At 39.6% G+C, this 25,666-nt stretch overlaps 1 protein-coding gene across 1 annotated transcript in view; it reads right to left on the reverse strand.

The window, feature by feature from the left end:
• The window catches only part of BNC2 (basonuclin 2), a 362,642-nt gene that overhangs the window by 120,301 nt on the left and 216,675 nt on the right, over positions 1–25,666 (reverse strand). The window contains exon 4 of the mRNA XM_038769759.1: positions 13,676–13,911. Within this exon, the coding sequence (XP_038625687.1) occupies positions 13,676–13,911 (236 nt within the window). The remainder of the gene's footprint in view (positions 1–13,675; positions 13,912–25,666) is intronic.

Raw genomic sequence — 25,666 nt, forward strand, 5'->3', positions numbered from 1 at the left:
CACTCAGTTCATTTACATCCTGTCCTTGGGTGCAATATACTATTCAGTAACAAGCTAACAATTAGGGGATATCTGCTCCCAAATATTTTTCCTAGTTCTAAAAGGCAGGAATATTCTAGTTCCCTTGGTTCACTACACAACCCAATTTCAGCTTCACCTTTCCCCGAAAGAAACAAATTGTACTTTCATCGGTAAAATGAATTGGAAATGGAATGGAATGCAATGGAAATGGACAATGAGATAGACATTGGAGATAAATGATCAGAAAATTTTCTTGCATCCATTTTTTATGGTATTTGTTAAGTACTTACTATGTGTCTAAATGTTCTAATGAGGATTTAATCCCCATTTTACAGATGAGGTAACTGAGGCACAGAGAGGTTAAGTCACTTGTCCAAGGTTATACAGAAGACAAGTGACAGAGTAGGGATTAGCATTTTGGTGACATCTAATTCCTTAAGTATTCACCATTAATCAATCAGTCAATCAATAGTATTTATTGAACACTTACTATGTGCAGAGCACGATATTAAGTGTGTGGGAGAGTTCAATACAAGAGGTGGCAGACATACATTAATATAAATAATTCATAATATATAATTTATAGATATGAAGCTGTGGGGGCTTCAAGGCACTCAGTCATCTTAATCAATCAACAGTGGAATCTCCTGAGTGCTTACTGTATGCAGAGCACTGTATTAAGTATTTGGGAGAGTACACTATAACAGATAATAATAATAATAATAATGGCATTTGTAAAGCACTTATTATGTGCCAGGCACTGTACTAAGCGCTGGGGTGGATACAAGCAAATAGGATTGGGCAAAGTCCCTGTCTCACAGTCTCAATCCCCATTTTACAGATGAGGTAACAAGCACAGATAAGTGAAGTGACTTGCCCAAGGTCACACAGCAGACAAGTGGAGGATCAAATCTAGTGCTTCACGACAAGAGATGATGATAGCTACAAAGATTGTCAAGAAGAAACCCTCTAATACCCACCCACTCCCAAACTAAGGCATTATTACACAAATGCCTGAAGATATTATAGAAGACTATTACCTTCCTAAGAAACTGGCCACTTAAATGTCTCTGGTGATGGTAAGGATGTAGGCAGGCTGCTAGTCTTAATGATCTAATAGTCCGATCAAATGATTCAGTTGCACTCTCATAAAAGAGGATGATGAAGAAGTACGTTTCTATGCAGGTATTTAGTATCAAAGGATGTATGTGTTTGTGTACATCCTTACTCTAATACTTAGGCACCAACTCATGTACTTGCCCTCTTTTCCTTCTTCCTTTCAAAGTAATATACTTTAGTGTCCTGCTAAATCAATCAACGGTATTTATTGAGAGCTGGTAGACAAAAACCCAAAGAAACGTAATTGTTCTTTGGATCAAACATCTATATATTTTGTTTCTGCACAGATATATGTATGCAGATACGCTCTTTAAATGGAGAAAGCAGATTTTTTTCAAATATGGAAAATATGATTAACAACGTATTCTAAAAAGTTCCATCCATTGCTTTGAATCTTGACTTAACAATTGAAAATACAAGTTATAATTAATCAATAATTATGACACATTAAAATTTTACTTTGCATGTGCTGAGTGCTGGGGCAGGTGCAACGTACAGTCCCTGTGCCACACAGAACTCACAATCTATTTTATTCCCAGGTCCATTGTGCACTTTCCACTTTGTGTCTGTTATAGTGTATTCTCCCCAGTGCTTAGCACAGTGCTCTGCACACAGTAAACGCTCAAATTCGATTGCCTGATTTAAAGAAACCCTTTCCCCAACTCAATTTGATCAGCAGTAGAAAAAGGGGTCAGTCTTTGGAGACAACCTTTACAGCACTTGTTGATCTAAGTTATCACCCCTTTTTCAATTAGCTTAATACTTTACCCTGTTCCTCACTCCTCCAAATCTAAAGGTGAATATCCCCACTCTGGCTACCCTTTAGAGTATCATCTCACTTCACTTCTCTGTGCCTCAGTTACCTCATCTGTCAAATGGGATTGAGACTGTGTCCAACCCTATTTGCTTGTGTCCACCCCAGCACTTAATATGGTGCCTGGCACATAGTAAGCGCTTAATGAATACCAAATAATTATTATTATTTTTATCTCCATGCCAAGGTATCTCTATCAAAAGATGGTAGGGTATGTGTGAAGACTCACATCCCCAGTAAGTATTCAGTTTCTAACTACTGTAATCTCTGTTTTATCCAGATGTTTTTGGTTCAGCGTACGCTTGGAATGCATAAATGATTGTTTTGCAATAATGGCTTGTACTTGTGTTTGCACCAATTACTATCACAGGTTTTCATTAGTCTCATCTATTGAGGACATTTTGGGCCTGGAATACGTTCCAAGATAACCAGAAATTATCATAGTGAATTATGACTACTGCCAGCAATAAGTTGCTAGTTGAACCAAGTTAACTCGTTCATTTAAACTACAATTTTACATTTTATTGCACTGTACATTAAATAAGCTATTTCCCTGAATTAGAGCCCATTTAAACTGATCTCTCTGGACTACCCAGCTTTTCATATATCTGGATTAGACTCAGTTCCAGTCAATCTGGACGCATAGTGTGTTTTATTTATATTTCTGTATTCTATGATGGGGGACAGGGACCACCCCCATGCTAAAGGGTCATCACACTTAAACAAAAGAGCTCTATTAGGGACAATATGGCAACAAAACACTAGGAGATGCCTGCTTTTCAGCCAAGAAAACATTTTATTGTGGTTTTGTGCCTAAGGAGCAGCCAAAATCCATTCCAGTGCAGTTAAGACTGCCTGTTGCGGTGGCCAAGAACTGTCTTAGCACAACTTTGCTGAAGAAGTCTTTAATGATCAACTACTAAAATCATCAATTGACATATTCCTTTTGAAACAGGTGTGCTGAATGAGCACTGTGTCTGAAAAGAGTGGTAGGTTAAAACAGTCTGATTTTTTTTAAATGGTATTTGTAAAGTGGTTACTATGTGCCAGGCACTGTACTAAGCATTGGGGTAGAAACAAGCTTAATCAGGTTGGACACAGTCCACATGATGCTCACAGTCTTAATCTCCATTTTACAGATGAGGTAACTGAGGCAAAGAGAAGGTAAGTGACTTGCTCAAGGTCACACAACAGACAAGTGCTGGAGCCAGGATCAGAACCCAGGTCCTTCTTACTCCCAGGCCCAAGCTCTATCCACTCAGCCACACTGCTTTCCATGTGAGATTGAATGAAAAGTACTGTGATCTTTTTGTGGGTCATGATAAAACTTCAGTTCCATGGTATTCCCAAGCTACATAATGGGGCCATACTTTCCTTTGGTTTTTCCTTTTTTTCCTCCATATGCATATATATCTGTTGGAAATATCTATTGGTTTGTTTTGTCTCAAAAAAATGGACTTGTATAAACTCACAAAAATGAAGAACCATATCATCTCAGGTAACTAACAGCCCTATATCCAGCTTGAGCCCTTGATAAGTACTGACTGATAAGGAGGAGGAAGAGACATTTCAACTGCACCAGTCAACTGGGCCACCAGGTTTTTAAGTCTCCAAGAGATTCCTCTGAGAAACATCCATTCATGTGCTTCCCACTGCTTTTATTAAACAAAAAACTACAATATGTCATTACAAAAGTTTGGTATTATCTTTTCTACCTACTGTGCTCTCTGTTTTATCCAGATGATGCAATAATGGTTTGTACTTGTGTTTCATGATGTTGTTTTCTTTCTTTCCTTCCTTTTGGTGTTACAATCTTCCCTAAGCCACTGCTCTATGACAGCTATCCCATTTCTCTTTGAGGAGAAAGTGCTTAGTACAGCGCTCTGCACACAGTAATTGCTCAAAGAATACCATTGATTGAGGGCAGGGAACATGTCTAATTATATTGTATTCTCCCCAATGCTTAGTAGAGCTCTCTACGCAAAATAAGTGCCCAATAAATATTATTGGTTGATTCTGATTTCTGCCTACCAAACTGACCTACCTTCAGCAGCTTCTTTCCAATGGCCTACTGCTGAGCCACACTGAGGCTTTGCTTCAGATGTACAGCAAGCCTAAGTTATATGGGAATGTGGGAAAATGAGTAGCCTCCTGACAATCTTGACTTCTGCATTTCTTGACTCGGTATTTACATTAGCATAAATTATACATTAGGAATATACATATGCATTCATATGCAATCACTTAATTCTATAGTCTGCATTAGTATTGATCTGGTTGAAAAACTGCTTTAACACTAGCAAATACGTTGGACAGAGAGGTCGTTAAATTTCAAATCCTTCACACAAGGCACAGATCCAATCATCTTTTAATTTAGACTCTCTGTCCATTGAATGTAATGAGAGAGAAAGAGAGAGAGAGATATTCCCATGGCAAAGCTCATGGAACAGCCCTTTTAAGTGTCCGAGGACCCTGAGAAGCATGTTGTTTCAACTCTTAAGTACTTTTCAGGTCTTGAGTCCGGCTTCCCATCAAGATGCCATGTTTCACCCCCAGACAGTCACACTCTGGGTGAATCAATCACATGTGAAAAGATTATTCCATAAAACCCTTTTATAAAGTTCCCTTTAAAGAAGTTTTACCCTTAAATGGACGTGCCATTCCAGACCCCATCCACTTCCACATACCGGAAACATGATACAGTAGGAGTTCATTCCATCTGGTGTCTTGAAAAACATCACAAAAAGGTTTTACTGTGACTCTTTGATAGTTCTACAATTCCAGACAATGCTTTTTAATAGGAAGAAATGTTATCCCAGCATTTGAGTCCTGGAAATTATAATTTAGATTAGCAGCCTGGCTCCAGGTGTAAGTAAAAAAGATGGGCGATAGAAGGAGGAGCAGATGGTGTGTCCAGAAGGGTATTCTCGTAGTCCTCCCCAATTTAATATATCCTTCCATATGCAGGCATCCCAGATCCTAAGCTGTGGGATCACTTGGTATCATTTTGTAGATACATCCTATGGCAACTAAGCAAATACACTAGAGGTCTTTATAATACCAGTTGGGAGATGAGTCTGTATGCCTTTGACATATATATATATATATATACTTAATATATGTAATTGGATAGATAATGATGGTTTTTGTTAAGTGCTTATCATGTGACAAGTATTGGTCTGAGAGCTGGATAAATGAAAATATAAAAATAGTGAAAGGAATTACTAGACTGTGAGCCCACTGTTGGGTAGGGACCGTCTCTATATGTTGCCAACTTGTACTTCCCAAGCGCTTAGTACAGTGCTCTGCAAACAGTAAGCGCTCAATAAATACGACATTGATTGATTGATTGAATTAATGGTTGTGTGGTTGAAATACACAATTTCAGCATCTCAAATTTCATCTACATGTTTTTAAGAGGGTTTTTTTTTAATCTGTTCTACAACAGTACTTACACTTGCCTCGAAGGCAAGAAAGAAGTGTTAATGACATTTACCCCTTCTAATAAGAGTCATTCACACTTCACTGTTATTCTTCATTATTGCTCAGGACAGGCACTAGCACCTCATTGAAAGATTAGTGCTGCAAGGGAAAAAGTCCCCTGGAGACCTCTCAGACTTCAAAAAAAAAGCACTAAATCACCTGATGCTAGATAGATGACAAGTTTGATTCTCTGGGGTTCTTTGTGATTCCTAGGTCTCTATGGTCATAGGTTTCTTGACTGCCTGAAGTGAGCTTTGACATGCAGCCAATCAGAATCGGACCTACTAAATCCCAAGAAATAGGTGTAGCAGAGTCTAAAATACAGATGAGGGCGGGAGTAAAAATTATATCCATTCAAGCACTGGTGATATCAAAATAGCATCAAAATGATATCCATTCGTCTAGACGATCCAAATGAGTACGATTTGAGTTAATCTCAATGTGGGCCTGGCATTTTCATCTTTAATCTGATTCTAACCTGAAATCCCCAAAGCTCACTGGTCAGAAATGTTCACATTTTTAAGGAGGTGAAGCTCGGCTAAACTTCCACCTTCACAAAAAAACGAACCAAACCAAAACAAAAAAACCCACCACAAAACAGTTGATTTTCATGGTTTTGGCCACAGCTTCAGTCAACCTTCCCTGGCTGAATGACCATTAAGTTGAGTCCTAATTTTGGATTAAAAAGCTGTAAGCGCCACCCCTATGGATTCTAAAAACTGGAACCAACACAAACCACTCCAAATCTTGTCAGCTTTCTTCACAAGATGTCCAGAATCCACACCTTCCTCTCCATCCAAACTGACACCACACAGGTCCAAGCATTTGTCATATCCCAACTTACTGCATCAGCCTCCTTGAAGACCTCCCCGTTCCAATCCAGACTTCACTCTGCTGCCCAGATCATTTTTCTGAAACTTTGTTCTGCACGGGTCTTCCCACTTCTCAAAACCCTTCTGCAGTTGCCCGTTCCTCTGCACATCCAGCACTTAGAACAGTGCTTGACACATAGTAAGCACTTAATGAATACCATAATTATAATTATCAAGCAGAAACTTTTGACCATTGGCTTCAAGGCACTCAGTCATCTTAGTCAATCAATCAATGGTATTTATTGAGCACTTACAGTCTGTACTAAGTGCTTGGGAGAGTACACTACAACAGAGTATTACTACTTGCTACTACCTATCTTCACTTCTCTCCCATTACATCTCTGCTGGATTCTTTGCTCTTCTCATGTCCCTACTTGCTTCTCTTGCCATCCCTCCTTCCCTTCTGACTGGAATTCCCTCCCCTTTCACACTGGCAGACAACTGCTCTTCCCATCTTCAAGGCCCTTCTGAAATCACATCTCCTTCAGGAGGCCTTCCCTGATTAATCTCTCATCTTCCCACTCAATTTCCTCCCTAACTGCCACTTCAACACTTCCATGCCGCTTAAGCACTTGTGTTTACACCCCTCATACTCCACTGCATTTATGTACATACACTATTACTTCCACCTATGTTTAATTTATTTTAGCTTCTATGTCTCCCACTAGATTGTAAGATCCTTGAAGGCAATGATCAGGCAGGGAATGTGTCCGTTTATTGCTATATTGTACTCTCCCAAGGGCTTAGTACAGTGCTCTGTAAATAGTAAGCACTCAATAAATACAATTGAATGAATCATGTCTATTAATGCCATTTTATTTTCCCAAGGGTTTGGTACAGTGTTTGGCACTGAGTAAATGCTCAGTAAATACTGATTGATTAAAGTATCTTCGATATGGACATGCCTGTGAGCCACACATGAAGTTATTTCCAAGTGAAGATTTCTTGGTTAAATCAAGAGGGAGTATCTAGAAGGAAAGTGTTCTTTGAAGAATAGCTAATTGTTCAACCTAGTGTGGCCTAGGGAGGTTTAACAAATGCTGTCATTTTCTAAATAATAAGGCTGCAAAAAATTATATTCAACTTACAAAACTGAGATTGGCTAGTCACATATTTTCTAAGATTGCTTTCTCTTTCTCCTGCCCATCTTCATCTTCACATTCTTTCCACTACTCTCCCACTACTTTATCTTGGAAATCAGAGGTTGACTAGGAAGATTGAAGTGACCAGATTTTCTCTATCTCAAAGTGGTATTCCCCATTCAGGGAGCAGGAAATTTGGTTGGGGTCGGGAGGGGGAGGGAGGGGAGGGCGGCAGTCCAAACATGTGTGGGACTGTGTGTTCGGGAAGGGTAGAGGGGAAAGAAAAAAAAATGAAAAAGAATAAGCAGGGAAAGGGGACACACAGGAAGACAAAGGCAAATAAAGTAAATTCTAAAGTAACTGAGAAACATGGATAATAAAAAAAACTCAGCTAAAAGCCAGTTTTTGCCCCACCCAATTCAGCATAGGTTAAATGTGTTACAATGGTTTCAAAAACCTGGTATCATTGTCTGTCACAAATTTATTGGTTTGGTCTATATGAAAATTACAAATTAAACAGCTTAATTAGGTTTTTTCTGAAAGTTTTTTTCTAAAAAATGGGCTCAAATAATCCACAGACAGATAATTAAAAGTTTCTTTTAGAAAGAAAGAGGGAGAGAGTTGGCATTATGCCTCTCATGTTCCCCAGCCCTCTCACTCGCACTGCCTTGTTTTTCTCTCCTATCCCTTTGGCTCAGCTCAACTAGGAACCCACCAGTCCTCATTCTTCTCCCTTGCTCCACTATCCTAGCCCCATCCAGTGATTCATTTGGCCTAGGATGGGAGCTGGGAAGCAGCATGGTCTAGTGGAAAAAGCACAACCCTGGGAGTTGGAGTTATTACTCCAACTAGAGTAATAGAGTTATTACTCTATTTATTTTACTTGTACATATCTATTCTATTTATTTTATTTTGTTAGTATGCTTGGTTTTGTTCTCTGTCTCCCCCTTTTAGACTGTGAGCCCACCGTTGGATAGGGACTGTCTCTATATGTTGCCAACTTGTACTTCCCAAGCACTTAGTACAGTGCTCTGCACACAGTAAGCGCTCAATAAATATGATTGATTGATTGGAGAACCTGGGTTCTAATACCAGTTCCACCAACTGCCTTGCTTTGTGACTTTGGACTAGCCACTTAACTTCTCTGTGCCGCAGTTTCCTTAACTGTAAAATGGGGATTCAATACCTATTATCCCTGTCACTTAGACTGCAAGCCCCTTGTGGAACAGGTACTGCATCTTACTTGACTAAAGGATATCTACCCCACTGCTTAGAACAACGCTTGACACATAATAAGCGCTTAACAAATACCATAACTATAATCATCTAAACGTTGGTACCTCTCCCATTGCTTTCACTTTGGCTCATAGTCATCTATTGCCTCTCTCCCCTCCGCCCCCTCCCCACACCCTCCTTCACCTTTATGAACCATTTTTGATCCCTTTCTTACATTCTTTCTCTCACCATCCCTACATTGATCCTAGGGGTCTTCAATATAAATGTAGGTATTTCCTTTCACATCTCACCTCCACTGATCTCTTGTTCCACCCTACCTCACCCACTCAGCAACCTGGACACTCACTCGATCTCATCATCTCTAGTCACTGTACAATCTCTACCCTCACCGACTCAGAAATTCTACTCTCCAACCACAACCTCCTGACTTGGATTCTCTCCCACATACCCACTCTGCACAAATCTGCCCTGTTCCCCCACAGAGACCTCTGATCTTTATGACCCCCTTCAAGTTTCTGAAGTCATTATGCTCCATTTGGTTTCCACAGCCAAACTACCTTCTCTTGATTCACAAATCGACGCCCTCAACACCACCCTCTCCACTGAACTCATCTCCAGACTCCAAAGTCCCTCCACTAATCTCGTACCACTAACCCAGAATTCTGGATCACCTTCACTGAATTTATTGAGTGCTTACTATGTGTGGAACATTGTTTTAAGCATTTGGGAAAATACAAGAAAAATTAGTAGATATATAACCATCCCACAATGAGCTTACAGTCTAGACAGGAAGACAGGCATTAATGTAAATAAATTATTCATATCAGCAAATAATCTTTCACAGCAGTATCTCAAGAGGAGATTTCCTGCCTCTAAAAATCTACCCCCTCCACCCCATCTCTTTTCTCATCAAAACACTTGTCTTTTTCCTTCTTACCTCCTTGACCACCATCTTCAACCATTCACTTTTCAATGGCTTCTTCCCCACTGTTTCTCCCTTGTGAATATTTGCAAATTAGTGCAAGAAATACTGATCACCAAAGTTTAAAACCAAATGTAAATGTATAAATAGGTTTATAAAGTTATGAATATTTAAAAATTAACAACCAATAATTGAATAAACATACCTTTCAAATTACATACCTTCCCATTTAAAAATATATATATATATATTCTTCACTTACCTGAAAACACCCTGATTCTGAGGTCTGCAATTCCCAAGACAGATCATGAAGCTCCAAACATTCAAACAGTAGCATGAAACATTCCTACTCTGTTTTAGATGTTCATGATGAGGCCAACTACTGCAGAAGAAATATGACTTCATGAACTCAGTTCTTGGAAGGTAACAGGCTTTTGAGTTCAAATTTAAAGAAAAACACATATCACTTGGGAAAATGACTAACTGATAGACATTCACTAAGAGGATTTTTTTATTTTCTGCTACATCATAATAGCTGTACCGGGTCACATTAACCCATTTCAATGAAGTGAGTGAATGCAGTTTTTTTCTCCTCTTTATCCTATGTGGTCAAGACCATTTTTTTTTTTTACAGAATAAATGTTCATAATTTTTTTTTTACTCTTGGGATGGCTATGAATATGGGTTCATGTACTAGAATGAATAATTTTGAATACTCAGATTATTTCTTTTTCTAATCTTTAGGTAAGGAGTTTGCTATATCAATTTTAAAATTTTGAAAATACATACAAATAAATGCATCTAAACACATACACACAGAGCATAACTTAGCAGGCTGATAGACACTAACGTATGTAGAAATACTTTACTGAAATAAACATACATTTGAAAGGTCATTTTTATCAATACAGACCAGCTGACCATATTTATCAGCAGACGATGGATAAATCTGCGGCATCAGTATCATCTGCCCCAATTAAGAGGTCCACGATAAAGGCGTTTTTTAATCGCTCAAATGTCAGCTTGAAATGAAATACTACACACAAATGAACAAAAGAAAGCAAGATGTTTAGACTTGTTCAAACCAGTTAGTGATTGTTTACTCATGCTCTTCGCTTAAGTGTAGTAGAAAGCATTTTTAATAAAGAAAGGATCTCCTTATCTAGAGCCACCTTGAATGTACTTCAGTAACCTGATATATTTTACAATCAACAAAGAGAGAGCACAGCAAGATTTAATCATAATCCTTTGGATACATTGTTAGTAGTCAAGGGTACAAAATCAAGTATGATCCTAACTGTCCTCCCACTCACACAGATTCCACTAAAGTGAAGAAGAATTGTGTATATATACATAAGGGCTTCAGGTTTGACCCCATAGAGAATTAAATTAATATCCTGGCTTGACCAGTTCAACTTACAGTACATCTTCATTTGCCCAGCAACACAATCTATAGCAACTGCTAACCAAGTCAATATGTGGTAAGACTAACAGCCACACTAACTCGCCTTGATAATTACTCTCCTTTAACTGACATAATATTCAATATACTGTTGTTGAGAGCAATAACCCTAAAATTGATGCCTTCAGGGCTACAACATGATTGAGATTAGCCAGATAAAATGACTTGTACACTAATGGTGTATAATAAGGCTTTACACCCTTCAGATGCACAGTTTATTGTCTAACTGTTCTTAAATGCTATATATATATAATGATACCACAAGTCATTCTTGCATATCTTTGGATCATTCCAGCAGATACTTCAAATGAAATAATCGATAATTTTTCAATGTTGTTTTTGAACACACTGGCAAATATGAGTTCTCTTTACCAAGTAGTGAAAAAAAATTTTTCTCCTCCCAAACAAGATCCTGGCTTGGTATGAGTCAAACTATCCTACAACAATTTGCTTCTTTTAAAGCACAATGATGTTCATAAGAAAAGAGCTTAAAATGAATGGCAAAGGGTAAAAGGCATAATCTTGAAAAAATCTGAATTCTATCTATTTTATCAATAAGACAGTTACTAACACCTGGGGTACAAATAAATGTGAAAATCACTCAGGGGTTTTCTGCATTGTCAATTCTATCCTCTGAAGTGCGGAGTCAGATTATTGATTATAGTTTCAACTTTGATTCTCTAAAACCTTAAATTAATGAAAATTAAACAAGATATCCTAAAATGATTACAGGGATTGTTTACATCTATTTTTTTTTTCCAGAAAAATATGCCCTTGCAATTTTGTGGGGTTTAATTCCTTTTTCAAAAATTTCTCAATTTATTCACTCCACATTATCTTTTTTCAGAAGGAACCCTTGAAAAACTGTCCAAGAAAAGTGCAAGGTCTATTTGGCATAGTTTTCCAACACAACAGCTTCTCCCTGCCGATCCTTCAGACTCCAGCCCCCCTGCCCTTCAGTGACCCCACTCCTGCCCTCCTGGAGTGACACCCACCAGGGCTCACACGGAACCACCACAACCTGGTGAGGACTTGGGGGTCCGGGGGTTGGGGGGGACGGGGGGACGGAGCAGCACCAGGACCTGAAATCAGCAGCGTGGCTTAGTGGAAAGAGGACTGGCTTGGGAGTCAGAGGTCAAGGTTCTAATCCCGATTCCACCACCTGTCTGCTGTGTGAATTTGGGCAAGTCACTTAACTTCTCTTACCTCCTTCCCTTCCCCACAGCACCTGTATATATGTATATATGTTTGTACATATTTATTACTCTATTTATTTTACTTGTACATATCTATTCTATTTATTTTATTTTGTTAATATGCTTGGTTTTGTTCTCTGTCTCCCCCTTCTAGACTGTGAGCCCACTGTTGGGTAGGGACTGTCTCTATGTTGCCAACTTGTACTTCCCAAGCGCTTAGTACAGTGCTCTGCACACAGTAAGCGCTCAATAAATCCGATTGACTGATTGACTGATTCTCTGTGCCTTAGTTCCCTCATCTGTAAAATGTGGATTAGGACTTTGAGCCCCACGTGAGACAACCTGATTACTTTGCATCTACCCTAGTGCTTAGAACAGTGCTTGGCACATAGTAAGCACTTAACAAACACCATTATTATTATACAACTGAAAAGTTGAGCTTCATGTGTCTTCACCTAAAATTAAATATGGGATTAAATAGTAATTTGGATCAAAAAAGGAAGCATTTATGTAGGAGTGGAATGGATTTTGGATGTAGATCCACATCGAATGTATCCGGTGACATCTATCAACAGCCACTAACAGTGGTGGTCACTGAAACTGGAATCATGTCAGTAATGACCACGTGTTTGATGATTATTCAAAGACATCCTTGCAATAGTGCAGCACCCTCTATGTATGTGCTAGGGAAAGAACTATGAACAGGAAGATGGATGTTGTGGTTCTTGTCGACTGCTATACTAAAATAAAAATGACAACCAGTACACTTCATGGCCAACGAAGAGCCCCTTGAAATCTTCCAAGTATTTTTTCAATTGTAAACTCATATTTATTCAATTTTCTCAGCTCCTTACTTTCTGAAGGACTTACCCTGCTCCACACTGTTGAAGAACGTTTCCGATTCCTTAGTTTCCCGAGAGGTTGTCTTCCACATGATTTCCCTTCTGAGCTATTGGTCATAGTTGGTGACCATTAATACGTTTCAAAGGCAGCTACAAAATGTGGGATTGGGGGTTGTTTTTACATACAGAGAAGGGGGAATGAGAGGCTTTTGGCCACGAGGTCAGCCAGCAGCCTGAAGCTGTAGAAGTGCCTCTCTCTAGGTCTGCATCATCGAGGGACTCTAGATTTTTAGCAGGCTCTGTGTTATACCAGCATGCAGACCACTGTGGACGTCTCAGTCAAGACCTACATGTTAGAAAAGTAATATGGTCGAGACTTGAACCACTGCCTCAAATTGTGCATTTGGCAGAATGGGAGAGGAGAAGAGAGAGAGCGAAAAGGAAATATAGGAAACACATTCTTGGCAACTTTTGGGACTAGTGGGCTAGCCAAGACCGAGTTGAAGAAAACAAGTCAAGATGGTAATTGGGGCCCAGTTTTCAAAAGGACATTGGACCCATCCTCCTTCAGGTCTCTCTAGCAACTGTTAGCAGTCACCAGAAGCAGACTTTCCACCACCTCCTACCTGAAGGATGTAGCCACGAACGTAGTCTCGGAGTGTCCAGCCCAGGCCATGAAGAATATGCAGTACCTCTTCCTGCTTCAGTACACTGAAAAGTCGGTCGAGCAATATTTTCAGTCTGACGGGCACAGCTTGAGTACCATAGAGCATCAGGCTGCTGATGTCAAACACTACGTTGGACTGCACGATCTCCACTTGAGTAGGGTGGTACAGATGTTGGGTGCTGAGCTTATCCAAAGCTGAAGAGGTCAGGTGATGGGGGTTGAGGGGAGGGGGGAGGAGAGAAAAAGGAAGAGCAAGAAACAGAGGAAAAAAAAGGAAAGTCTGTTATTTGAGAGAAACAGGTTTTCTAATTCAGCTACTCTATATTGACCATGAATGAGTATTAGAGTCTCCCCATTATTTTTTTTTTCTGTTCTTTTAAATTGCAGACCACAGCAAATACAAAACACACTCTACTCACCAAAAAGAGAGTCACTGAGGGTATTTTCAAACCACTTCTCTGCTCTCTACAAATCAGACTAATTAAGTTGTTTCCAAATGAAATAGTCCCATATAAGTTGCCATAGTGACCAAAAAATCCCTGACTCACCCTGTAATACCTACCTTTTTGGAGTGGATTTCATCTCTTGTTTTAAATGAAAAGCCAAGGAAAAAACCACACCAATCCAAAGTTTGGGGAAAAGGTACCTTCCCAAATGATAAAACAGAATAAAACTTTAAAAAATAAGTGCCAGATTCTGCCTGTCCTCTATATTTTCAGAATGACTATACCTGGTGTGTGTCTGTCTGCCTTGCTTCTCAATCCACTGTCTGTTCTTGTCTGATTGTGTCAGTGTGTCCATTTTATAGCACAGTTTTCATGAAGTTGCATGCTTCTTTAAAACCTCCATATCCAAACACACAGGGCACTAACCAAACATCTGCAGCTGAGTTGGTTGACAATTTCTTAATTACCAACAGTAAAACAGCAAAACATTGAAGATGATGAGGAATAAAGAACTCTCCAACTAGATATAGCAATAGTTGAAGCACAAATATTCAGAGATGCAGTATCCAGTTTGTGGAATATCTCATCCCTTTGCTCATGTCCTCTCTCGCCCAGTTCTTATCTTTTGACCACTTCATGGCATGCTCCCAATTCTTCCCAAGGGTGGTGAGACCAAAAGGAAAGGAAGTGACAGACAAATCTAAACAATTCAATTACTTTCTAACAATTATGGTGAAGGGTTGTTAGGAGAGGAAGATAAAAGAGTATTTGCAGAAACTAGATGTTGGATTTCCTGCAGATTTTATTCTATATATATTCTTCCTTTCCCCATTTAAATCTAATGTGACTAGATGTTCCAAATTGGTCAGGATGATCCCAATTCATATTGTTCTGTCTTGTCAATTGGATGGTATCTGAAAGAATCTATTAAAGTCCCATTTTCAGCAGGGATATCAGGAGAGAACTTGTCACCTGTAGCAGTGGGAACAGTGGCTTGGCAGCAGGGATGGAGGGGAGGAGGAGTGGAACGATTGCCTAGCCTAGCTACTCAAAGGAAAGAGTGTCTAGCCTAGCTACTCACTAGATTGTAAGCTCCTGGAAGGCAGGGATCATGACAACCATGTGCTTAGTATAGTGTTCTGCACATAGTAAGCGCTCAATGAGCCCCACTGATTGATTGATAGATTAGCTTCCTCTTTGGCAGTGACAGTAGCCACTGCTACTGATCCTCAATCTCTTTCACCTCCACCACTGCCAAGGCTAAGCTGGCTTTTCCTGGGCTATTGAAGTGAGAGTTTCTGGCACAGCTGGAATGATGTGTTTATGTCCACACTGGAAACTCCAGAGAACGGTATGGAATAGGCCAGTTCAGCTGGGGTAACATCTGCTCCAAACTGTTACTTCTACAAGCACTTCCGGGTGTCTGTGCACCTAAGTTCCATGCTCAGTGCAAAGGCCTAAAAGACACTCAATGGCTTGGGTGTCTCCCTAAAGCCCACATTTAAAATTTTGTTCTGTAAAAGTATAGGCCTAAAAATGCTTTGTATGCCTCACCTGCCTTTCTGCTCTCTTTGGGGCACTTATCTTAATATCACAATATTTCTGCATGATAATACATGTAGTTTTTTAAATACCCAGTTTGGAATGTTTCAAATATTGTTGAAGGGCTCCTCCTCCTCCACTTTGGTTTCTCTTTGACTTGTGGTCACTGGAGAGTTCATGTACTCTTGATAAATTGCTTTCTTACATCAACAGCGTAAAGGCCCTTATCATTTACCCGCTGGCTTCATTCAACACATTTACTCTGAGGAATACTTTGTCAAAGAGTTCTAGTTTCCTCATACTTCATTCCTTGCAACTGATTTGTCTGATCTTTCCTATTCTAGTGGTTAAGTCAACTTTGAATAAATAGCTTTAAAAATTAATTTAATGTTCAGGAAAGATAAGGGATTGGCAAGCTTGGGGATTAAAGTCTTCGCTCTCTCCACAGAGTATTTAGACTACAAAAAATGCGAAGGGTGGTATTATTTCTATTCCTCTTCCAGTGCAGTTTAACTACTGGGTTTCATGATGAGTAGCTGATCTACTTACAGAGACCAACAGAAAGGTCAGATTGAAATCTGAATGATTCAAATACCTCCCACTCCTCTTCTCACCCCACCCCTCCCAAACAAATCTTTATTCAAGCAATATGTTGTGATGATTATCACATATATGTTATCAAAGAGCTCTGCAAAGGGGAAATTAAATGACACAGAAAAAAATGATTTCATGAATGTGGGTGCTTATATCTGGGTGTATGTACATGCAGGAGTTTGCAAGTTTGAACACCCAGGTACAGACGTATGCTAGACAGACCAAAAGATGCAACTGCCTTCCCCAATTCCTATCTCTCAAATGAATACTGAGGTCTGTGAAGAAGGCCATAGATTGGATTCTTTAGGAATTGAAGATAGCTTTTAAGTATTTAAAGTATCCTTTAAGGGTGAGTCTGAATGAAAAAAGTACTCCTTTGATGCTAGATCTAGGTTCTAATCCTGGCTTTGCCACTTGTCTGCTGGGTGACCTTGGACAGGTCACTTACCTTCTCTGTGCCTCAGTTACCTCATCAGTAAAATGGGAATTAAGTCTGTGAGCCCCATGTGGGACATGGACTGTGTCCAACCTGTCATATCTATTTCAGCATTTGGTACAGTGCCTGTCTCATAGTAAGTGCTTAACAGATACTATAAAATAAAAACCCATAGCAAATACTGTAAAAAATGCAATGTGCTGGAGAGTAGTAATAATAATAATCATATTACTTATATTTCTATGCTGCTTTTTAAATCAAAGAACATAAAGTTCTTTAGGGGTGTTACCTAATTTACTCTGACAAATTCCTTGTGGGTTAGGGAAGACAGACGATCTAATGAACCCCTTTTATGGTTGACAAAAAAGAGGTAAAGAGAAGTGACTTGCTTCGCATAAACCAATGAGGGAATTGATTCCAAGGCCTATCGTCTATTCACTAATGTGGCAATTCTCAAATGCATTAACCAGACATGTTGGGTCAAAAAAACAGAACTAAGAGCCTAGCTCAGAGTACTGACCATTGTTGACTGGAAGAAAAAGTAAAACTGCAATAGATTTTGAATTTAGGGACATACTTTTAGCAAGATGAGAGATCACATATAGATTAGGTCTCAAAAATATATTGCTGGGTTGCTGCTGCCAATTGCAAATTTCAGCCTAAGTATTTTACTGAGAATTCAAGCCAGGGCTCTTTTGAACACATCTTGTGGCTCTGCTTCCTGGGCACACAGCGAGTGCTTAATTTTGTGCTAGGTCCTGTCAGGGCTTAGCCCAGGATGAGTAAGTGGGCCCCTGGGAACTCTAAGGAACACAATGACACTAAAAAAGAACAAAGCAATCCCAAATTACCCTCTCCCAGAAACAGGGAAATCATACTTTTCCCTACTCAGTTTCACTCCATCTATGAGAGAACCAGCTAGGTCTGAGACTTCACCATTTGGTTCCAGAGGTTTCTACCTGGCAAGTTCTGGAGCCCAATCAGGTGCGGATCCCCTCCCGGACTCCAGTGCCCAACTTACATGGCGTAGTGGATAGGGCACACTTGGGTATGCATCCTGCCAGTAGCACTTTTGCACAAGCCTGGAAGTCAGAAGGTCATGGGTTCTAATCCTGGCTCTGCCACTTGACTGCTGTGTGACCTTGGGCAAGTCGCTTCACTTCTCTGTGCCTCAGTTGCCTCATCTGTAAAATGGGGCTTGAGACTGTGAGCCCCATGTGGGACAGGGAATGGGTCCAACCTGATTTGTTTGTATCCACCCCAGTACTTAGTCGAGTGCCTGGCACATAGTAAGCGCTTAACAAATACCATCGTTATTATTACTATTACCTTACATGAGAGGCACACCTGAGTGTCTCCCTGAGTACCTGCCAGGCTTTAGGACCTGGTTAAGGGAAAACTGCTCTCTGGCTCATCCTGGTAATCCAGTTGGGATGAGAGGAGCCCTCATTTCAACTCCAGAGCCCCTGGTCAGACAGGAGGGTCAGGCCAGGGGGGCAGGATTAACCACGTACCTCAATCCCAGATTCCTTTCAGGCTGCCTGGCTGGGGGTGAAATGGACACTGAGTCAAGTCACCTGCCAGGCTGACTGGTTTAGCTGAAGGCAAGACTAAAGGAACCAGAGTCCTGGTGCCTTAGAAAGGATAGAGGCAGGAACTAAAGTGGGTAAGGCCAGGAGGGACCAGAGGGGGAGAAGGGACAGAGAATAAGCACCATACTTAAGGGGAGAGGGGAGGATAGAGGAGAGTCAGCAGAGGAGGCTGACAAGGAACTGTTGGAGAGGTAGGAAGACAATTATGAGAAATTCGTGGGAGGGAAGAGTAGACAAGAGTGTCAAAGGCAGTTGAGAAGTTCAGAAAGATAAATCAGAGTAGAGTCCATTCTAACAAACCGAAAGGAGATCATTGGAGACCTTGGTGAGCATGATCTCAGTACAGTGAATCCAGATGGCAGTTGTCTAGAACAGAGCTGGTGGTTGGGATGTGGAGACAAGATAGAATGTGAATAATCTCTCTCATCCATCTTCTCACCCTATTTCTCCCCTTACTGACACTTCAGGACTTCTGGGTCACCTAAGCATTTGGATGTGCACCCTGCCCTCCTACCCCTACCCCCTTCCCATAGCACTTATGCACATAACCTTATATGCTACTGTTTCCCCCTACTTGTCATTTATTTTAATCTCTGTTTCCCCAATCCTCCATCAGATTATAAACTCCTTGAAGACAGGGATTAGTACAATCTTTAGAACAGTGCTCTGTAAGGTAGGGACTGGATAAACATTATTGATTGATTCTAAGAAAAACAGGCTACACAAATACTAGGTGGAGAACGACCAGGCTTGTGTGGCTGGAGCATAATGGACCCAAGTTGATTATATACCAGCAATGCAGTACTAGTAAATGGGATTATAATATGTAGAAACCACAAGGTAAGCCTCCAATTATATTCACTCCTTGTTAGACCCTTACTAGGGCACTAGTGTTAGTTTTGGGTTCCGTAACTGAAGCAAGACATGGAGAACTTGGAAAGAATTCAGAGGAGAGCCACAGAGATGATTACAGAGCTTCAAAATAAGACCTATAAGGGAATAAACCACATGGAGAAAACAAGGCAGAGGAATGAATTAATAAATCTCAGTACTTGAAGAGCTACTACAATGGACAACGACCAGCTGTTTTCCATCTCCTTAGAGAACAGTGCTAGAGGGAATGGGCTTCAATTGCAGCAGGAGAGATTTATGATAGATTGCGAGAAGAACTTCCTGACAGAAACAACTTTAAGCTTTTCCATTGGCTTAGTGAGTGAAAGGGATGGTGAAATTTTTGTACTTTGAAGACTTGAAAGACAGGCTAAATGCTACTCTGTTACAATCTACCTGAAATATCCTTGTTTTTCCTCTTACTCTCACTATTTGCAAAATAAATTTTGTCTGTCTTTCTCTCCCATCAGATTGTAAACTCCTTGAGGGAAGGGAGGGACTAGACTGTAAGCTCCTATAGGTTGGAAACTAGTTGTGGTCAGGGAACATGTCTACCAACTCTGTTATAGTGTACTCTCCCAAGAACTTAGTACAGTGTTCTGCACACAGTAAGTGCTCAAAAAATAAGATTTGATTGATGTGGCTTATTTCTGTTGACCCTAAGTAAATGCCTCTGCTTGGTTGAGTGCCTTAAATTCAGTCCTGCTCAAAGAGGAAGGCTGCAACAATTGATTTATGAGAGTATGATAAAAGATATGCATTCTATTTTCCATCAGTTCAGTTCAGGTATGCATTTCAATAAGTAGCAGTGTTCCAGTGAAATCCTGCATTTTTGTATGGGTAAGAAATTTAAACATACAAGATGGAAAATTAAATACAAGCCTTTGAAAAAGGTGGTAAACTTACTTGTGTCAAACAAGAACAATCATGTGGACAACAGCTGGAATTTCTATGCTTCATTAATTAATGGATCTGCTTTTTCACTGCACTGCCAGCTAAAGAACAGACTAATGTCATTAAGGAATGCAATGTTTTACTTTTTAAATGTTTAAAATTGGATTTTATTTTTAGGAAAAAAAAGACAGTTGGAAGGCAAGAGTTTTGTTTTAGGAAATACAAACAATGAAATGACTGCTAAAAGAGAAAAATCAAACTGCTACCCTTACAGGAGCTTAAGTAGCAAGGAAAATTATTTAAATTAATAGATTTTCCCTCAGCTACTTCAAAATGAGTCTAAACAAGCCATATTAGAAATTGGATCTAGAATGTTCACAGAAATAGCAACATAAGCAGTGGGACTTTTCTAATTGTACAATATACTTTTAGAAAAATAGTATGTCAAAGACAAAATTTCTAACATGGAAGTCATTTTTTGCAAGAACTTAAATTACACAGTCCTTCCCCCAAATGGTCTGCTTTGTTGATTTTAAGTGAAATATGCTTATTTTAGATATCGATGTGAGGAACATCCCATTTAGTGGATGCTGCTGCCCCCTTTCAGGTAACTCACACCTCTGAGTGTATAGCTGACAGCAGACCAATGATATGAAAAGGAGAAGTTGTATGCCTCTCAGTCCTGAATGCTTTGCAGAATAAGATGGTCTAAAATAAGCTGATATTTTACTAGCTTCCCATCTTTCTTGGATGAGCTTTAGCTTTCAAAATGATCATTTTAGACTCATGTTGACAAGTAAAAAAGAAGCTGCAGCGGTTTGTTTTGGTGGGAGGCCAGTGTATTTTTCACATGCCAGTCTAATTCTTCCACGAATTAGATATTGCTTCCTTCTATTCCCTGCTCCCGTCCAAATGAAAACTACATCAAGCTGGTCAACCTTTGGAGACAATGCAATGCTTTTCTATTTTTCAAAAGCTAGGAATTCAATAGACAAGTTTTTTTTCCAGAATTCTTTTTAGAAAAGCATATTTTCACTGCAAGTTTCACACGTTTGGGGGAAAAATGAGCAGTTAGGGTCAGGGTATAAATTCAGTGATTTTGGTAATTTGAGCTATGGTCTTTGAAAAAATATTGATTATTAATAAATAAAATGCTGTGTCTTTAAAGCCCATATATAGTAAACTAAGTCCTAAGGGGTGAGGATGGTATGCACTGAGGCTATTTAACTGGATACTTCAATATTACATTTTGCTTCACAATCTACACACCCTACATAATATATGTCATTTTAATGGGGCCAGCTCATCAACTTTCACAGATTTAATTATCTTTGCCAATTTAGATTTTCATCATAAAGGGGCTTTTTGGAATCATCTCAGCATCAATCCTTTGTCACAATATAAGGTACACTATTGTGACTATGTAGAATTTCAGCCAATAGATTAGTCTATGTGAAGTAAGCATCCTGTACCAAATCCTCCTGCAAGGTTTTGCATCTGATTCATATGTAAATAAGCTCGTTGTGGGCATAGAATGTGTCTGTTAATTGTTGCACTCTCCCAAGCGCTTAGTACAGTGCTCTGCACACAATAAGTGACTCAATAAATACAGCTGAAGGACTGAATGAAATGGATGGAAGGGATGACACCTTAAAAATACTTTAAGTGGAAAGTGGGGGGAGTGCTTTATAATCTAGTGAAAACTTCCAAATTTTAAATGAGCAGATCGGAGTAATGTTTATTTCACTGAGAGGTTTAGTAGTATGCACAATTTGGAAGAAAATATGAACTGGTCATTAAGATAACGCAAAGAGATCTCTTCACAACGCTTCAATTGCTGAAGTATTATAATACAAAGCTGCCATGCAAAAGTATTAAAAGTGCTTTTGAAAAGTATAGAAAGGAACAGGTTAATATTTTGATCAAAGAAAGTGGGTGATCATCAGGGCTAGCGATAAGGATTTCAGACCCAAGACACATATTTAATTCGGGCCCCTGGGCATGAAGGATTGACTCATCTGGGGGTAAAGCTCTAGTTCAGTGGTGCCAACTTAAAAATATTCCACTGGGCCTCTCAGGACCTCCAGGCAGGGAACAACAACCTGGGATGTGACTGTGTTTGTTGGTGGCCCTGAGAATTGGAACAGTTTCTATCCACGCTCTAAAACATTTGCACTATGTCACACTGATGATGCTGCTGATGATTAGATTTTGCACAGTGGATTTCCTCCAGGGTTCACAGGTTTTATGCCCATTAAATAAATAATATCTATGGTCTGCAGCATGTAGCATTTGAGAATTAGTCACCCTGGATCCTTAGAGAAGACTTCATTTACTCTAGGGTGGGATTAAAGCTTTATTTGTTAACATATAATTAATATTTCATAAGAACTTGGCATTACGTTTATTGATATGGTAAAAATCACATAAAAGTAATCAGAATTGGGAAATTATCATGTATTCATTTAGTTTCTTTTGAAAGTGGCGCACATTCACCCTATATGGTTAACTTTTGATGATCCATTGGGCCCATTAGAACGACTGAAAATACTCCTTCACTGCTTCCTTTCACTACTCACTGGCACCTTCACAAGAGAACAGACTGGGGCAATGTAATAAAGTGATCACATTTTTAAGTGTGTGAAGTTGGGTAAGAGCATGGCCTCTTGTGGATGGGGGTAAGGGGAAGGAACAGGTGGATAAGGAAGGCAAAAAGGAGAAAAGAGAGGGAAAGAAAAAAAGAGAGGGAGATGGATGAAGCTGAGAGCTAGAGATGCAGAGAGAAACAGAAAGTGCCAGGAAAGAGAGCGCCATGGAGAGAAGGACAGAGACATGCATACTGATAGGGGACACACAGGGGCAGCCCCATTTATCCTATTAGCTATCCAGGATGATGGTACCGATGTCAGCTGATGTGACTACAGTAAGAAATGCTGCCATAACAGCAGTTGACAATGGTAGCAATGGTAGCAGCAAGTCAGGAGAAACCACAGTGGAAGCAGTCACACTGCAGCTTTACCAACTGCCATCTTTTCGTTGGAATGTTTTCTGTGGCTTCAGTTAAGTCTTGGCCAAAATGATCTCAAACTCTGGATAGAAATCCTCTGTGGATGCACTGATAACTGGCTTGTCACTCCCCTGTTCCTGCCATACCACTCAGCCCTGCATTGCCAGCACTTCAGCCTCCACTAATAACAATAATAATCATGGTATTTGTGAAGCTCTTATTATGTGCCAAGCACTGTTCTAAGCACTGGGGTAAATACAAGGTAATCAGGTTGTCCCACGTGGGGCTCACAGTCTTAATCCCTACTTAACAGATGAGGTAACTGAGGCACAGAGAAGTTAAGTGACTTGCCCAAAGTCACACAGCTGACAAGTGGTGGAGCCAGGATTAGAACCCACGACCTCTGACTCCCAAGCCCGTGCTCTTTCCACTAAGCCAACAAGGGACCCAAAGCAGGACATATGCCTGCCTTACAGGTTTTTGCTGAGCGGTGGGACCAAGTGACAGTGAGAGATGGTCTCACTGATCACATTATATTTGGTTCACAAGTAATCACCATCACAAGTGTTCAACTATTCAGCTGTGGAACTCGTTCTAAATATTATCTAATCTTTTTTGGTACTTTTTATCCAAAAAGTACCACTATGGTACTATTACCTGCAGGAGGAGAGACTTTGTAAAGATACCTGTCTGGAAAAGAGGGGTAAAATATGAAAGAAAGGGAAGAGAAATGGTAGAGAGGGACTGACCCTCAAAATTTTAAAATGAACCAGGGAGAGAGCAAACTAAGCAAATTTGTCAAAGAAAGCATAAAGCGAAAAATATCCCAATTATCTAACCATGAAGGCTAAGATGTGTGTACCACACATCATGAGCGAACATGGAGCCCCAAATGGCTATTACCTACAGACTCTTCATTGTTCAATAGACATGAATGGCTTTGTGAAAATGAGTAGCTGCCAATTTTTCCAAAGTTCAAACCATCTTTGCCTAGGTACAATGCAACTACCACATCACCTTTATACCACGGAGTGGACCACAAAGATTTGGAGTAAAATTGAACTTCTGAAATGGTAGGAACAAAAGAACCAGATGTAAAAGCAGAAATGGTGGGATCTTTCCATTTTAGAATGAAAATAATAACAATTACAATCCCAACGTTTGGAGAATATGCAACTAAACTAATCTGGGCTAGTCAGGGGACAGAGGGAGAAATTATTTTCACATTTAGAACAAAGCAAAATTTCCTTTAGATTTTTACAGTATTTAAAAACTAGTAATAGAAACCATTTGCCAAATTCATTTAGTCTCTGACTGAGGCACACATATGTGATCTCCTAATTTACAGCTTGCATGTACAGATGTTCACACTTAGTAAAAGGGTTTCTTAATAGCTTTTTTTAATTAAAAGTGTGTTGATAATAGGTGTTTTAAACATACCCAAACAACACAGCTGAACTGACAAATGCCTGTTTTCATGCCTTGCCATGCCTCACGTTGTAGCAAAAATCTATAACACAGAAAGGGTTATGCTTCGGTAGCATGTACATAGGATAAATGCTACTAAAAAACCTCTGAATGAAATCTTTCATTAATTTTTCTCTCTGTGATCTGTTTCCAACTTTAAAACTGTAGATTGCTACTAGGTTTATGTAGCCGAAAGCAGAACCTCACAGACGTTGTTCGCTGTCTGCAGTTTTTTCATTTTGCAAAACTTTGAACCCCATCCAGCTTTGACACACTGCCTCTTCAGTTAATAACTATCAAGTTTCCCCTTGTCTCCTGTCTACTTTTCTTTGAGGCAATTGCGCACTCAGCACCCCGAGATAATAACACACATCTATAAGATAAAAGCAATGGCATTAATGTAATTGTCTGCCTCTCTCTCTTTAGCCTAATCTTTTTTTTCCTTCAGTTTTGACTGCCTGTGTGACACCTGTTTTTGTCTCCTCTGATCCTACGACAGGTTTTCCGCTGACAAGGTTTTTGCCTGACAGAGATTCCGCCAGACAAGAACATAATAAAATATGAAGAACTGCTTGTCAGACTTTCTGCCAAGTGCTCTCATGAAATGAAGAAAAAAAACCTGACTTTTTTTTTTAAGGGGCCCTGTGATGGTCGCTTTTGGCCTATCAGAAAAAAGACTTGCTTAGCCAATTTCTCCCAGCCAAACAGGTGTTTTCTTTTATGTTAGATTTTTGTTTTCTAATTTTCACTGGTAGTGGAAAACCTGAACTGTTTTTTTTTAAAAAAAGGTTTATTTCCCTCAAGTTATTGTCTGTAAAGGGAGGGCTACAAACATTACTTGAGAAGAGATGAACTACTGTAACCAAAGAGCATACCTTCCAAATGTAACTTTGAAAACAGAGGGAGGAAGAGGTGAAGTTTTGTTAGTGCTATGTGTTACGGTCATAGGCTTAGCTTTAGCTTTTGCCTACCAAAATATCACTTAGGCTGTTATACTAGGAATTTAGTTTGTTTATTCTCTGATGGAAGAGGTGGCCAACATTGCTCCAGCCACTGAAGAAAAATTAAAAGGAAAAGTAAA

Source organism: Tachyglossus aculeatus, chromosome X4 (assembly GCF_015852505.1).
Source record: "Tachyglossus aculeatus isolate mTacAcu1 chromosome X4, mTacAcu1.pri, whole genome shotgun sequence".
Lineage (NCBI taxonomy): Eukaryota > Metazoa > Chordata > Mammalia > Monotremata > Tachyglossidae > Tachyglossus > Tachyglossus aculeatus.